At 33.6% G+C, this 17,598-nt stretch overlaps 1 protein-coding gene across 2 annotated transcripts in view; it reads right to left on the bottom strand.

Moving 5' to 3' along the window:
- Nucleotides 1-17,598, bottom strand: part of EXOC5 (exocyst complex component 5) — a 59,501-nt gene that overhangs the window by 27,259 nt on the left and 14,644 nt on the right. For both annotated transcript variants that reach the window (XM_027572118.2, XM_027572119.1), the window contains exons 2-7: nt 14,236-14,330; nt 13,481-13,628; nt 12,497-12,691; nt 8,778-8,842; nt 6,012-6,040; nt 4,682-4,791 (exon numbers count right to left, since the gene is read on the bottom strand). In XM_027572118.2, the coding sequence (XP_027427919.1) occupies nt 4,682-4,791; nt 6,012-6,040; nt 8,778-8,842; nt 12,497-12,691; nt 13,481-13,628; nt 14,236-14,330 (642 nt within the window). The remainder of the gene's footprint in view (nt 1-4,681; nt 4,792-6,011; nt 6,041-8,777; nt 8,843-12,496; nt 12,692-13,480; nt 13,629-14,235; nt 14,331-17,598) is intronic.

The raw sequence follows: 17,598 nt of genomic DNA, 5'->3' as shown, positions 1-17,598 counted from the left end.
ACTTAAATAAAATTAATAGTAGAAAACTAATAATACAGTATCTTCTCCCAGTTGCTTTCTATGAAATTGATCACCTGGTTCGTATCCTTGCAGGACTTTAGAATGAAAGAAGAACACTGAGGTATGAATTCTGTACAGTCATTTTGCCCCATGATCACCTAGCCATCTCCTTCAACTCTAAACACGTATTTGTGTGCATGCATGCTCCCACACACACACAGATTCACAATCTTGAAAAGAGGTTTATATATATACATACATAGGTATATGTATGTATATATACATGTATACACATGTATGTATTTCCTTCTTTACTCTCTTGAATTTAAAGCATTTGTGTTCCCCTGTAAGAATCTGAACAGAGCTGTACTTAACTAGCATTCTGGAAATTTACTTTTAAAATTCAATCTATTTTAGCAGATATTTTAAAAAATAATTTGTCATATTAAGCTCTCTATAATGATTTGTATTCATTAACAAATCATACATAAAAACAAGTAAGCAATGCAAAGTATATAATCGTCTTAGCCATTCTTAACACTCATGCAGATATTTTACTTAAATGAAAAGTCTAAAAAATAACTTCTATTTCCCTACTCAGATACAAACATAAACAGATTTTTTATATATCTTTTTGTGTCTATTTATTTTTTCTTTTAGATTTTATTTAAATTAGTTAACATGTATCATATTACTGGTTTCAGCGGTAGAAATTTAATGATTCATCACTTGCATGTAACACCCAGTGCTCATTACAACAAGTGCCCTCCTTAATGCCTATCGCCCATTTACCCCATCCCCCTCCCCTCCAGCAACCCTGTTTGATCCCTATACTTAAGAGTTTTTTGGGGTGCCTGGGGGTCAGTCGGTTAAGCATCTGCCTTGAGCTCAAGTCATAATCCCAGGGTCCTGGGATCAAGCCCGATGTTGGGCTCCCTGCTCAATGGGGAACCTGCTTTTCCCTCTCCCTCTGCAGCTCCCTGCTTGTGCGCTCTCTGTCAAATAAAATCTAAAAAAAAAAAAAAAGTTTCTTACGGTTTGCCTCCCTCTGTTTTTATCTTATTTTTCCTTCCCTTTCCCTGTGTTCATCTGTTTTGTTCCTTAAATTCCACATGAGTGAAATCATATGGTATTTGTCTTTTTCTGCCTGACTTATTTTGCTTAGCATAACACACTCTAGTTCCATCCACATCACTGCAAATGACAAGATTTCATTCTTTTTGATGGCTGAATAATATTCCATTGTATATACACACCACATCTTTTATCCATTCATCAGTCAATGACATCTGGGCTCTTTCCATATTTTGGCTACTCTGGACATTGTTATCAACCTCGAGGTGCACGTGCCTCTTTGAATCGGTGTTTTTGTATTCTTTGGGTAAATAAATAGTAGGGCAACTGCTCAATTATAGGGTCGTTCTATTTTTAACTTTCTGAGGAACCTCCATACCGTTTCCAGAGTGGCTGCACCCGTGTGCATTCCCACCAACAGTGTCCCTTTCTCCACATCTTCAGCAACACCTGTTGTTTCCTGACTTGTTAATCTTAGCCATTCTAACTGGTGTGAAGCGGTATCTCATTGTGGTTTTGATTTGTATTTCCCTGATGCCCAGTGATGTGGAGCGTTTTTCATGTGTCTGCTAGCCATTTGTATGTTTTCTCCAGAGAAATGTCTGTTCATGTCTTTTGCCCATTTCTTGACTGGATTTTTTGGAGTTTTTTTTGGTATTGAGTTTGATAAGTTCTTTACAGATTTTGGATACTAGCCCTTTATAAGATATGTCATTTGCAAATATCTTCTCCCATTCCATTCATTGCCTTTTAGTTTTGTTGACTGTTTCCTTTGCTATGCAGAAGCTTATCTTGAAGTCCCAATAGTTCATTTTTGTTTTTATTTCCCTTGCCTCTGGAGACATGTTTAATAAGAAGTTGCTGCATCATAGGTCAAGGAGGTTGCTGCCTATGTTCTCCTCTAGGATTTTGATGGATTCCTCTCACATTTAGGTCTTTCATCCATTTTGAATTTTTTTGTGTATGGTGTAAGAAAGTGGTCCAGTTTCATTCTTCTGCATTTTGCTGTCCAATTTTCCCAACATTTGTTGAAGAGACTGTCTTTTTTCCACTGGATATTCTTTCCTGTTTTGTCAAAGATTAGTTGACCACAGAGTTGTAGGTCCATTTCTGGGTTCTCTATTCTGTTCCATTGATCTATGTGTTTTTGTGTCAGTACCCTACTGTCTTGATGATTACAGCTTTGTAATACAGCTTGTGATGCCACCAGCTTTGGTTTTCTTTTTCAACATTCCTTTGGCTATTTGGGGTCTTTTCTGGTTCCATACAAATTTTAGGATTGTTTGCTCCAGCTCTGTGAAAAATGCTGGTGTTATTTTGATAGGGATTGCACTGAATGTGCAGATTGCTTTGGGTAGTACAGACATTTTAACAATGCTTATTCTTCCAAACCATGAGCCTGGAATGTTTTTCCATTTCTTTGTGTCTTCCTCAATTTCTTCCACAAGTGTTCTATAGTTTTCAGAGTACAGATCTTTTAATTCTTTGGTTGGATTCTTCCTAGGTATCTTATGGTTCTAGGTGCAATTGTAAATAGCATCAATTCCTTGACTCCTCTTTTTGCTGCTTCATTATTGGTGTATAGAAAAGCAACAGACTTCTTTGCAGTTTTATTTCCTGTGACATTGCTGAATTTCTGTATCAGCTGTAGCAGTTTTTTGGAGGAGTCTTTTCAGGTTTTCTATAGAGTATCATGTCATCTGCGAAGTGTGAGCCTGACTTCTTCCTTGCTGATTTGGATGCTTTTTTTTGTTGTCTGATTGCAGAGGCTAGGACTTCCAGTACTATGTTCAACAGCAGTGATGAGAGTACACATCCCTGTCGTGTTCCTGACCTTAGGGGAAAAGTTCTGTTTTTCCCCATTGAGGATGATAGTAGCTGTGGGTCTTTTATATATGGCCTTTATTATGTTTAGGTATGTTCCATCTATTCCTACTTTCCTGAGTTTTGTCAAGAAAAGATGCTGTATTTTGTCAAATGCTTTTTCTCCATCTACTTAGAAGATCATATGGCTCTTATCCTTTCTTTTATTAATGTGGTGTATCACAATGATTTGCAGATATTGAACCACCCCTACAGCCCAGGAATAAATCCCACTTGGTGGTGGTGAATAATCCTTATAATGGACTATTGGATTCTATTAGCTAGTATCATTCTTGTTGAGAATTTCTACATCCACATTCACCAGGGATATTGGTCTGTAATTCTCCTTTTTAGCAGGGTCTTTGTCTGGTTTTGGGATCAAGGTAATGCTGGCCTCACAGAATAGGTTTGGAAGTTTTCCTTCCATTTTTATTTTTTGGAACAGTTTCAGAAGAATAGCTATTTATTCTTCTTTAAATGTTGGAGAATTCTCCTGGGAAGCCATCTGGCCCTGGACTCATTTGTTGGGAGATTTTTAATTACTGATTCAATTTCTTTGCTGGTTATGGGTCTATTCAGGTTTTCAATTTCTTCGTGTTTTAGTTTTAGTAGTTTATATGTTTCTAGGAATTTATCCATTTCTTCCAGATTGCCAAATTTGTTGGCATATAATAGCTCATAATATTCTCTTATAATTGTATTTTTATTGTGTTGGTTGTGATCTCTCCTTGTTCATTCATGATTTTATTTATTTGGGTCCTTTCTCTTTTCTTTTTGATAAGTCTGGCTAGGGGTTTATTAATTTTGTTAATTCTTTCAAAGAACCAGCTCCTAGTTTTTTTGATCTGTTCTACTGTATTTTTTTTATTTCTATATCATTTATCTCTGCTCTTATCCTCATTATTTCCCTTCTCCTGTTGGAGTTAGGCTTCATTTGTTCTTTTTTCAGCTCCTTTAGGTGTAAAGTTAGGTTGTATATTTGAGACTTTTCTTGCTTCTTGAGGAAGGCCTGTATAGCTATATACTTCCCTCCTAGTACCAGCTTTGCTGCATCCCAAAGGTTTTGGACTGTCATGTTTTCATTTTCATTTGCTTCCATGTATTTTTTTAATTCTTCTATTTCCTGGTTGACCCATTCATTCTTTAGTAGGATGTTCTTTACCTTCCATGTATTTGTTTTCTTGTGGTTGACTTTGGTTTCATAGCATTGTGGTCTGAAACTAAGCAAATACTATTTCTTTAAGCACCTTCTTTGTAGAAATACAATGCCATACAGGGATTCTTTCCCTAACTGAAATTCCAAGAAGACAATATTCCTTTGTATTACCACCTGAGATCCTCTGAATTTAATTTAAATCTTTTACTAGTTACATTCCATCTACTCTCTGGTTCCTACATCCTACCAGATATTTAAGGCTAAATCTTCTTGCTTATGACCTATTTCATAACATGTTTGACTGAAAAAATAATTAAAAAAACAAGAAGATAGTATGATTTTTCTATGTCAACCTATATAAAAATTAACTGATAAAATATTAATATTTATTGAATATAAAATATTAAATACCTAAAATTTAACATTTATGGAGATGTGAAATGTATATTCAAATTGTTCAAAACAATAAAAATTATCACTGTGATACTGTCACAAAACTATAATAAAATCAGAGACTATAGTATATAGAATTTATATAATCTCCACCATCTTGAAAACAAAACTTCGTTTTTATTAATTACTATTTACCTTAAAATGAAGCAAAACTGCTGCTACTTCTCTCATTCTGGAGATTTCACCTCTTCTTTGAGCACTAGTAAACTCCTGAATCAGTTGGCATTCTAAATCATGATATTTACCTAAACATAAAACGAAAGTCATTCATCTACAATGAGACATTCAAGGTATCCAAGTTATTTACAAACATATGAATTATTTACAAATATAATGACTATGGATCTAGCTTTCTTTTTAAAGACTTAAAAATACAATATTAGATTATAGGCAGTGAATCTAGCCCTTATAATACACTATGATATATAAATCTATATTTTCAAGAGAAGAAAATCTTCCCAGCCAGTAAAACAGCTGAACCCCCGTGGTCTGATTACCATTTACACCACTGTTACTTAAAAAAGCAGATGACTGAGATAAACTTCTAGATGTCATTTCTGATAGAGATACGAAAAAATCTTAAACCTAAAGCTACAGAAAGGGTGAAGGGGACTATAAAACTCCTTACTAGAGATCAGATTTCTTTACCATGAACAATGGTGGATTCAACACCAAATCTCACCTTAAGATAATCTATGGTGTCCGATTCACTACATTATTGAGGCTACTAATGTTCTGAATGAAAATCTGACTTTGGACTAATCTATAGTAATCAGAAACAGTGCCAGGAAGTCCAACTATCTATGTCATCATGATGTAACACTTCTGGGAAAACAGGTGGCTCTTTGAACTTTCTATGCAGTGGCATCCCAAACATGACTCAGGTTACCATGGGGGCTGCCTGCAAATATAGCGGCTTTTCCAGAGGCCTAGACTGACCTATTTAAAATATAATCCAAATATTGGAAAGAATAAAACTAATCATGTAAGGAGTCATATAGGTACCAAAATGCTCATATGAGCTTGGCTTTTAAGAAAAAGAACCTATTTTAGAGACACATGTATGGATATAAAACAATCTCCAAGATGTATTGTTAAATTAAAAACACATGGTATATGCTAGCCAATTATTTTAAAATAACTGGGGACAGTAAAACTAAATTCTATATATATATAGATATAGATACATATATAGATATGTGTGTGTGTATATATATATGTGTGTGTGTGTGTGTGTGATTTATGTCCTATGCTTATATATCCATAGCATACTCTAGAAGAATACCCAAGAAATTGGTAATGACTGTTTCAAGGAAGAGGAATCAAACTCAGGGATGGGGTGGGAGGATGACATTGTTCCCACTATCTCTCCTTTTACTATTTTTTTTCTTTTATGCAAGTATTTTTGTCATCTATTCAAAACTAATACTATTTTAAATACTTTTAAATACTATTAAAAACTTACTTGCAATTTTGGATTTTACTTCTGAAAACCTGAAAGATAAGAATTAATGATAAGATTCATTAGTAGTGACAAATGTACCATAGTAATCTAAGATGCTAATAAAAGGGGAAAAAGAGTCTGGGGGGTATAAGGGAACTCTTTGTACTAAAGGTCATCATAAGGAAGGAAGGAAGGGAGGGAGGGAGTGAGGAAGTGAGGAAGTGAGGAAGGAAGGGAGGAAGGGAGGGAGGGAGGGAGGGAGGGAGGGAGGGAAGAAAAAAAAAGAAAGAGAAGGAAAGAAAGGAAGAAAGCAAGCCAGCCAGAAGGGAAAGAGTACTGACAATAAGCAGCCCAGGTAACAAAACTGAATTTGGACAATTCAGATGGGGTAGCTGGTTTTCATTTATGAAATTCACATTGACTAACCAATAACTTCTTAAAGAGGGAGAAGTTCTATATGAGGCATCAACAACTCCACCAGCCCCAACACTGAGCTGTTGTCTCAACACATATTCACTAACATTTTAAATTCCTTGATATTTGTCTATTTGCCCCTTCTGTTGGGATTTTTTCATATAAAATTCCATTACTGTTATTTAAAAGAAAAACAATGATAAAGTAAGTATATGAAAAATAAAAAAGAAGTCATAAAAAGGACCCAGCAACATGTCTTACAAACTAATCATTCAATCTTTGCAAATTCAGAAACTATCACTTACTACCATACACCAGAAATTTTTTTAAAATCTTAAATATCAAGGGAGAAAGTACATCATGGAAAATTAATGTTGAGAGATCCTATGCAATCAGTTTGGAGAGAGGAAGGTGGCTGGCAAAAGAGATGGCATAGACAGATAAAGTAATAAAAACTTAAGAGAGTTATACAAAATTGATGTAACAAAGTCATGGTGGATTAGAGAGTGCATTTAAGGCCATACGATCTTTCTGAAAAAATTAAATCTAATTAGGATATATATTCAATTCCAAGGCTCAGTAGAGAGGCTAAAACAAAACTGCAAGAGATGTATGTAACTGAGAAGTGAAAGAAGATACGTATATGTAGAATAGGATGGAGAGATTATCCAATAATCATCAAGCACCTATTGTGAGCCACACATTTTACCCACTTAAGTAAATGGTCCAACTCTGAAATGAGATAGAGAGAGGTTTTTCTGGTGACTTTCAAAATCATTACTCATGAAGCGCCTGGCTGGCTCAGTCAGTATGGCAAGAAGCTCTTGATCTCTGGGTTGTGAGTTCAAGCCCCATGTTGGGTGTAGAGATTACTTAAATAAACTTTAAAAATCAATCAATCAATCAATCAATCAAGGAGATGGGTATGATAGTTCTTGGTGAGGATAAAGCAATATACTAAAATATTTATATTTTGAAGATCCCATTTCTTTTCTAATTTATTTCAAACTATATATATATATATATATATATATATATATATATATATATATATATTTTAAAGATTTTATTTATTTATTTGAGACAGAGTGAGCAGGAAAGGAGCAGAGGGAGAAGCAGACTCCCTGCCAAGCAGGGAGCCTGACATGGGCTCAATCCTGGGACCCTGGGATCATGACCTGAGCCGAAGGCAGACACTTAACTGACTGAGCCACCCAGGCGCCCCTCAAAGTATATTTTAACACAAATTATGAGCTAAATCTCTTCAATAATTTGTAGGAATATAACAAAAGATTTTTTCCCATTTAACTATGTTTTCATGACTTAATGCTTCTTTATAAAACATATGAGAATATCTTTCTGACCCTAGTAAAATACTATTTTAATAAATAAAACAGAACTATTCATTTAAAAAATCATGATTCATAGTGCTGGGAAAATATGAGATTATTATTAGCAACAGCTAAATGATATGGCCATCACTGCTAATCCTATATGATGATTCAGAGTTGGGATAAAATAAGATATATTTTGGGGGTAGGGATACAAAGCTTTGTATCACAAGCTTTAAGTATAGCAATACATTTATATTCTACCTGTACCCAAGGATCCCCAAGTACTGCCAAAAGTAATAACAGATATATTGTCTGTTACATGAAGACTTATTTTTTCTCACACATTCATATGAGGAAGCTACTACTACCAAGATTTTATTAAAAAGTCTGACATTCTATGGACTAAAGGAAATCATGAAAAAAAATCTCCTTCTCCATAAAGTTTCTTTTAAAATGAAACCATTAATACCTGACTTAGCAATGGCCCTATGGCCTTGCATCTAAAGCAAGGTTTTTTAACCTGATATCCCTAGGAAGGAGTCTGTGGATAGGCTAAGAGTCTAAAATTCCATGAAGTTGCAAATAATAATCTGTGTGTATCTGAGTTATTTGAAGAAACTTTACAGCTTTCATCAGCTTTTCAAAGGTGTCTAAAACACCAGAAGTTTAAGAATTCTCATCTAGATATAAGAAAAAACAGCTGAATAACTCCATGTTTAATTTTCCCTGTCCTCTCCCACCTAGGTTATCAAAGTCCAAAAAATGAAAATTCAATATATCACGTTAGTAAATTACAAAATTCTCCTTCAGCAATTTCTTTTCAGAAGAAAGATAAAGGACTGAAAGTATTTCAAGGTATATCATTCAATGTAGGTATTAAGAGACCATATTTTTTCAATTAACTATTATATACTATGCGTTGTACAAAGGGGGTACTCAAAAAATTCTTGTTGAATAAGCAAACCCATACAGGGAAAAATACAACTTTATCTATAAATTATAACACATATCCAAATTAGGTCTTGAGAAATAAACTTGCCTGTCAAAAGGTAACTCCTGGGCAATTAGGTGCAACTTCTGAATGATGTCTGCTGCCTCCTTTATCTATTAAAAAAAAATTGAAAGCAATAATTTAAAAAAAGTCCTTATGTATATCAAAAATATTTTTATACTTGAAAATAGCCCATAGACCCTCACTCTAACAATTTTCTTTTAAAATCCACAAAAATAAAACCTTTCAAGCAACAGAAAGACATGTGGGATATCACTAATAATGAGTCAATAAAACATAAACATTTGTCTTTCTGGTATTGAAATTTTGTGGTTTTATAATACCACAGTTCCTTCCCAATGAAACCTGCAGTTCAAATTTACTTGGAAAAAATTCAAGTCATTGCTTGCTGAAAAGTAGGAGTGTCTCTTCTGGTTTATGCACCCAAAAAAGATAAATAAGATATATGAAAATAATTCAGATTATATTGCTGCATATATCTCACTTTAACCTAAATGCATAAAACAATAAAAACACCTGTCATTTAATATTTATAAAACTTGTTCTAAAAGCAAAGATAGAATTTAATATGAAGTCTCCTGAATGAAATACGGTACAAAAACGTGTGTACTTAAGTTGTAAAACTAAAGGACTAAGGTCAAGGGTCTAAAGTTCTTAAAATGCAAATATGTGACTGCTTACTAATGCGTAGGGGAGTTACATAATATTCACTTTCTTTAAATGTCACATAAGTACTGAGATTTATTTTGGCACACTTTAGTAATGGATTTTACGATACTCACTTTCTTTTACCTAAAAAATAAAGAGACTCTTAAAAACATGAAGGAAGTTCATAGTTCCTAACTATGTACTCATGTGAAGTCTGGCAAGCAACAGTGGGTAACAGCAGGGCCAAATAAAGGATATCACTGTTGTCAAACAATAGTGAATTTAGCATTTCGGTTTCCGTTATCTCTTCTCTCCTTAGTCATCATGTCACTGTCATTTTCAGTTATCACTCACTCAATCCTGCTGCACATGGGTACAGGTACTATCACTTTTCACCATGCCATTTAGTTGGACTGGCAATATCCATCCTTTTCTCTCACCAATACCCCCTTCAGAAAAGACCTGCCTGGTCCACAGCCAGTTCTGTTTCCATCAGGAATGTGTTCTTATCTTTTAAGAGATGGAAGGCCCCATTGTATGCTGTTTGCAAACTTTGCTTAAATGTAGTGGAAATATAGTAACAAATAACACTGATTTTACTGAATTTCTATAGGTAATTATTTTGTAAAAATCATTTAAAGCACAACAGTTCTTACGGTCATCCATCAGTTAAAATGTACTATAACATTAAGTACAGAAGTTGTCAAATCACAATCTAATCTATTTTGCTTACACGTAGAGTGAAGTGAGAGACCGCCCATGCTAACAGTGTTAAAGATAATCAGAGTCATCAGGCATTATCTACATGAAGCACAATAAGGTGTGATTCTAGGGACAAAAACAACTAACATATTTTGTAAGAACAGAGGTAAGAGGAAATATATAATATGGACATAAAATAGGTCTTTTTTAGGGAAGAAAATTAGAAGATTCTGAAAAACAAAAATTAAAAAAACAAAAATGACTATGGAGCAGGAAGATGTGTGGATATCTTATCCCATTTCAATTCCTTCCACAATCATACACTTCCCTAGCTACTATGTGGGTGATCTGGCTCTTCTTTCCTTTGGGAAGGTAGAAATTGAGATAGTCAGAAGTTTATTTGATAATTAGCAATCTAATACCATATATGAGTTCCTAAGTTAATTAACTGCGATAGTATCAAGCCAAAAATAATGATTCACTATTAGCAAACAGTAACCCAAAACTTATGGAAGACATGAGAGAAAAACAAGACAATTGGGGGGAAAAAGGAATAAAATATAAGAGAAAGGGAACACAGGGCACCTAGGTGGCTAAGTCTGTTGCATGTCCGACTTGGTTTTGGCTCAGATATGATCTCAGGGTCATCAGATCGAGCTCCTCACTCTGCGCTCAGCAGGGAGTCTGCTTGAGATTCTCTCCTTCTCCCTCTGCCCCTCCCCCCCAACATGTGCACACACTCTCTCTCTCTCCCCCAAACAACTAAATCTTAAAAAAACAAAGGAACACAAAATGAAAGAAAATGGAATATAGAAGAGAGTGAAGCAAAGAAGGGGAACTCACTTAAAAGCTGTTAGTCTATATTTGCACCTCAAAAATTAGCTAAGTGACCAAGTGAATGAACTAGCAATATGAAGACTTTTTCTTTCAATTAAAACCTCAACACTTAAGAGGTAACAATAATAAGAACTATACAACTACCTGAGGATAATTGAAATGTTTAAAAAAAGTGTAAAGAACTTAATTTCATGATATAAAATATTGCAAGCAATAAAAAATCAGATTAAAAATATGTATGATCAGTTATATTTTCTTTCCCTAGATCCTAAATGGCTGCCTTGAGCTGCATTCAAACAAACAGGACAACCCACATTGGATATGATATCTGCATTTGGTTTATAACAGCATAAATAGATTACATAATCCTACAGGTATAATCCAAGGTAATCCAAGTTATAAATTTTAAATTATATAATTTTTCATATTCAAAACATATTTATAATATGCATATATACTTTTATATTATAAATATATGTTTATAGTTAGTAAACATAAAAACTATGCTGAAACAGTTCATTGTTCAAGCATTGGGCTGTGTGTCTGTATGTACATTTACTCTTATGCTTAAAAAAATCACATAAATCTAATAAAAGCTAGATATTGCCACTGTTTAACAAGTGTTTAAGTATGATAATGTTAATCTTGTCAATTTAACTTTGTAATATAAATATAACTGCTTAAACTCATTATTTAAAATACTGTCTTTTCCTTAGAGGAATTATGTATATGTAACTGTTTTTTCAAAGTTCTCTAAAAATTATAAATTCTATAAGCCTATACAGTTCCCACTCACAAAAATGTGCTGCTTAATTCAATGTAAACTTCAACAATACATAACTTTTAACTTTCCACTATCAAAAATATTCCATGGAGTAAACTCGGAATAATTCAGGGAAACTGTATTCATATATTAGTGGACAATGTTACCATATGCATACACTACCTATAAGAATGTCTATTTTTTTTGTGCATTTTGATTTTTTTCCCCCCTGGGAGGAAGAAAGTCAGCTAAATAACCTCCTTTCAAGATTGCAGAACAGCCAATACCATGTACCAGTATTAAGTGACTAGTGCAAAGAAAAGGATTAACATAAACAATTCAGATTTTTCAATTCTCTTTAGTCCAAACTATGTTTGAATTCTTTATAAGCGTTCTTTTTCAAGTAATAGAAATTAGAAGCTCTGAACTCCTTGTGCAGAAAGATACTTCTGCCTATCAGTGATTTAGGTCAGACTACATTCTCACCCAATGGAATATAACTATTAAATTCTGTTAATATTAAAAGTCAACAATGGAAAAGAAATACTTATTAACACAGTTACCTCAGCATTTTCACATATAATTTTATAAACAAAAATTCCAGATAATCCTGCAATTAAAAATCTTCAGTAATCTGCAGGCAAGTATACCAAACACACTTCAGAACAATAAAAAGTTTTAATAAGTCAGCTACTCAGTGATGTGAAAGTAGTAACTGGAAAGTAATAAATGTAGTTCATAATTTGGGCATTGTTATTAATGATGCAGGTGCTTTTATCCTGCTGACAGTACTCACCTTTTCAGAATTTGTAAAAACGTCAGATTTCAATTCTCCATCTAGAAACTCATTAAAGTATTTCATCAATTTCTGAGCCTCTACTGCCCGCTGTCTAGGTGTGTTTACCCCTTCCAACTGGTCTCCAAGGTGACAGACCTTGGTTGCTACGTAGCTGATGTGCTCATCTAGTTCTTGGAAATGTTGGAAGGCAACCTGGGAAAAATGCGCATAAGCATAAAATGCAATCAGAGGAACCCAGTTTATAAGTGAATTCGTACCAAAACTAGACCACCAATCTCATCTCTACTCTCTAACTTAGGTAAATAAAGATAAAATAGAAGTTATATGTGAGCTAAACTACAGAAACAATTTATGCCCATTAGCAGTGCATGATCTGAAAACTTTCTAACAAAGTCGCACACCTTTAACTATTAAAGTAACATTTTATCATGAACATTTGTTAAGCAATTAAATAGTATCCTGTTTAACAATATTCCCAGTATAATTTAGTCCTAAACAATGATTCTAAAATCAATGAACTAAGCATCAAATAGTTATACTACAGTTTTCACAGGGGTATATACCCCATGACTTCTGTAAAACTTCCCAGATTAGGGAAAAATCTGATCCAGGCAACAGCTGTTCTGGTACTACTCTGTTTTATGCTTAATGAGAATACAAATGACTACTTAACTATCCAAGCTAATCATGAGTCCCTAAAAATGCAGGTCTGCTACAGTGTCATTCTTCAAAGTTTGCACCTTGACTATACTGGATACCACTCCAACCTAAGAAGGGAGTGCTGTGATCCCAAACCACTGATCAGCAGCAAGTCAGTGCTAAGAGTGCCTGATAACAATTCACTGACATTTTTCCCCAGGGATGGGAACAGTTGAGAGAAACCTCAACAGTTACTATTATTTGACTAGAGTTTTTTAAGAACTTAATAGTGGAAGGAAATAAAGATAACCTGTGTAAACTACTGACAGCTTAACTGCTTACCTGATTGCTTTTCTGGAGCTCTTGTACCTTCTTGGCAAATTCCTTGGCTTCTTTCTGACACTGTTGCTCTAGTTTCTCTACTTTCCTTTGAATCCTTTCATCCATTATCTGTAGTTCCTGAATATGATTTACAAATTCTTCTAATAACCTAAGAGAGGAAAATCAGAATATGTATCAATCCATCTATGATTAATCATTAGGAACTGGCGAGTTCACTTGTAATAAAGTATCAATAAGCATTCCTTAAGGTAGGGATGATTATGTTAATTTTCTCGAGAGCATTTTAGGGATTATCTTTGACATGAAGGAAAACCTCACCCAGAATATCTACTACCTTCCAGAATAGAAATCAATCTCATAGAAAATAGTCAAAAAGATAAAAATATATATTTTTAATATATATGATATAAAAAGTTGATACAATATATAAAAATAACAGTGTGCATTCCAGGGAACAGTGACTTTCTGTTCCTTTGAGTTACAACTATACTTAAAACAACATATTCAACATGTTTTTATTTTAGAGATATAACCAACCTTTTCTAATATATTACTAATTGGAGAAAATATTAAATTCTTATAATACAATAAAATCCCCTCACACCAGTTAAAGTCCTCTAAAATAAAAGAAATATAAAAGAAAATAAACCCCAGGTTGTAAAAGGGTTTTGGAAGGAATTTCAATAGTCACCTTTATTCCAAACACAAATTTGTTTTAGATTGGATCTATGGGGAAAAAAACATTTTTACTTCACCTTTTGGGATCAAAAGCTTCAGGACCCCCTCTAGAGCCTCCTCCTGGGGTTCTCCACACAAGTCGTTCAATATACTCATCTGCCACAAAAGGCTCCTAGTTTACAAAATAAATGTTCTTTAAAAAAGTTTCATAGAAGATATCTTAATGTTACTTGTAAAAATGAAGCAGGTTTTACTATGTGAGAGCTTAAAATGGAATTAAATTACCATTTAAACACATTAATATTATTAAAATATGCAAGGCTTAATTTTAAAAAATCAACAAATTAATAAAAATTAGGACATTAAAATATTAGAACAGTATTATGACTAGTTAGAACATCCCAATGAGAAAATGAGCAAAGGACACAATTTATAGAAGACATACAAGAAAGAGAAAACGTATGTGGCCTCGCTAACAATCAAATAAGGTCAAATTATCACTTTTTTTTAACCTCGAACACACTGACGAAGTGGTTTTTGGTAATTATAATATGTAATACAGGAGAGGGTAAACTGAAATTTAGACACTCGTTTTTGTTAGAAATGTTAACAGGTACACTATTTTTGGAGGACAACAGGCAACAATTTGATAACATAAACAATATTACGAATGCTCATACCCTTTAACCGAGTAATTCTATTTTTTTTTTTTAAGATTTTATTTATTTATTTGAGAGAGAGAGACACAGCGAGAGAGGGAACGCAAGCAGGGGGAGTGGGAGAGGGAGAAGCAGGCTTCCTGCTGAGCAGGGAGCCGGATGTGGGACGCAATCCCAGGACCCTGGGACAATGACCTCAGCCAAAGGCAGACACTTAAAGACTGAACCACCCAGGCACCCCAGTACTTCTACTTTTAAAATTCTACGGGAAAAGCAGATATGAACACAATTTTTGCAGAATGTTCACTGAGTATTATGTATGATATCTAAAAATTGTTTACATAAATATTCAACAAAATAATTATTGAAAAATTATGACAAACTTACAGGATGAAAAACTACATCCTTATTAAAATCATGCTGAAAAAATTAAATGCAATGAGAAAAAATGTTCACAAAAAAGCAGGATACAATTTTCTAAATTTTCTCAGGAAAAAAAGCATTAATTATGAAAAAAAGAATATTAGAGTAGAAGACCCAATCAAGAAACTAAACATTCAAATATTCACCATTAGCTGACAATGAATTTTTTAGACTAATACACACTAATTTACATATTTTTCATACTACCTTCTTTCATGCAAATGCGTATCATATATTGCCTCCCACTTAGCATATAACTTAAACTAATAGCATTTGCTGGTGATTCCAGTTTGAATTCTCATATCTACAAAAATTTCCATTTGTCAATCATATTTTAAAAACATATTTTCATTGATAAACATTCACTGAACAATAAAATTTCCAGTGCCAAGCACTCCGTTAGGCTTTGGAATAAAAAGATATATTAAAAAACTGTAACCTCAAGAAACTCAAAGCCTAATAGGGGAAAAATTATAAATAAAGAATGCAATCGTATATGACAAGTAAAATTAAGAATGTGTGCAAACTTTAATATTAATACTGCCAAGTTGTTACCTCAACAGGTAGCTGGGCAACAGAAATGCGGTACTTATTAATTCAGCAAATTTTGCTGAGCAACTGCTATGTGCTGGGCATTGTGGTAGGCACTGAGAATATAGATGTTAATTCAATAGACAGGGTTCCTGCAAGGCCTCATAGAAATGATCTTCTAGGTAAGGATGCCAACATTCAACAAGTACAGACATAACTAGTTAACAACTGTGATAAATGTAAAGCGAAAGAAAAGTCCTGGATCTAAGACTATATAACAGGAACAGACATGATGGGAAGACAGACTGGCAAGAAGTAGGCATTACATCAGGCAAACTCTCTGAGGACACAACACTTAAACTGAGACTAGAATAAAGAAAAATCAGCCAGACAATAATGGAACAAATATTTTTCCTGACCATTAGGGAAAGAGTAGATAGAACTTAACCTATTAGGGGAACTGAGCAGATGGACTAGATGACAAGGACCACATCTGGAGGAACATGAGAGGTGACAATTAAGGCCAACAGATAATAATCTTGTTCTTTTTTATCATCAGCACCACCACCACTACCACCACCACCACCACCACCACACTGGTACTTGAGAGAATCGTTCACCAGTCTGATGTGAGAGGAGGAATGAGAGGATGAATTTCAGTCAGACTAAGAAAAACCATCATGATAAGAACAGGAATATGTACCAACAAGAATAACATCTCACATAAACTCTTTACATGTATTACCTCATTTACTACTCTCTTCATAAGACCTGTAAGGAAGGTCCTATTTTACCCGCACTTTACGATGAGGAAACAAAGGTTAAGAGAGGTTAATTACTTAACCAAGGTAACACGAGCTGAGCTGAGATTTAAATCATTCTGTTCTATTGCTATGTAAAACTGAATGGCAACTATGGGAAACTACAAGTAGTTCCTTGTACCTAAAGTTAGATGGTAAGGATAATAGGTGAAGCTAAAAAGGTAAAAATTGCTACACGAAGGCATATGCACATCACTGATCATGTCTTTTAAAATTTCTACTTATATTTATAAACATTCTAATTAAATGACCAACCAATAATTTTATTAGACAACTGATACACTGTCACATGCCTATCTGTAGATAGAATCCAATATCAACTTTCAAACTGGTTCATATTTTATAAGAAAACCATATAACCTTTATGACTATTAATATCACTAATTATTAAAAGAAAAAAGTAAACATCAAGCAGTAACACAAAACAATATAAATAGGTATTAAAAAATTTTAAAGATTTTACATTTTACCTATAAAAGTCTCTTTTATAGTAGTCAAATAACTGAAAAATAGCAGTCATATTAATCCAGTTTCTCTAAGATTTCCATTATAGGAAAGCTATCTGATAAGATGAAGGCATAGAAAGTAAACAAGACTGTTAGCTACTTTAAAGAAAAAAGTCAGTTTATCCATGTGCTAACATGTTTGAGAATTAAGTCCTAAGGATAATTTAGATATCCTGCAAAGGAAAAATACTGGCCCTCTGAAATATAATTAACTCATTTAGCAAACATATTGTCATTTAAATAATCATACCTCTTCTCTAATTCATTTCTGTTGAAACAAAAGTTTATGTATGTCTAACAATTCTTAATTTATATATATAAATTGGGAAACATTGACTCAAGATAAAGGAATTTATGTTTAGAGCTACTTAGAACTTCAGAAACTGAGCTACTTAGAAACTTAAAATCTGACAAGCATATGAAATACTCCTAAATAATGATGAAATGTTGACAAAAGCTAATTTTTATCTTTACATACTTAATCTCATTTAATACTTACA

The sequence above is a fragment of the Zalophus californianus genome, chromosome 6 (assembly GCF_009762305.2).
Source record: "Zalophus californianus isolate mZalCal1 chromosome 6, mZalCal1.pri.v2, whole genome shotgun sequence".
Taxonomy (NCBI): domain Eukaryota; kingdom Metazoa; phylum Chordata; class Mammalia; order Carnivora; family Otariidae; genus Zalophus; species Zalophus californianus.
The sequence above is the reverse complement of the archived record's forward strand: the minus strand, read 5'-3'. Positions and strand labels throughout refer to the sequence as shown.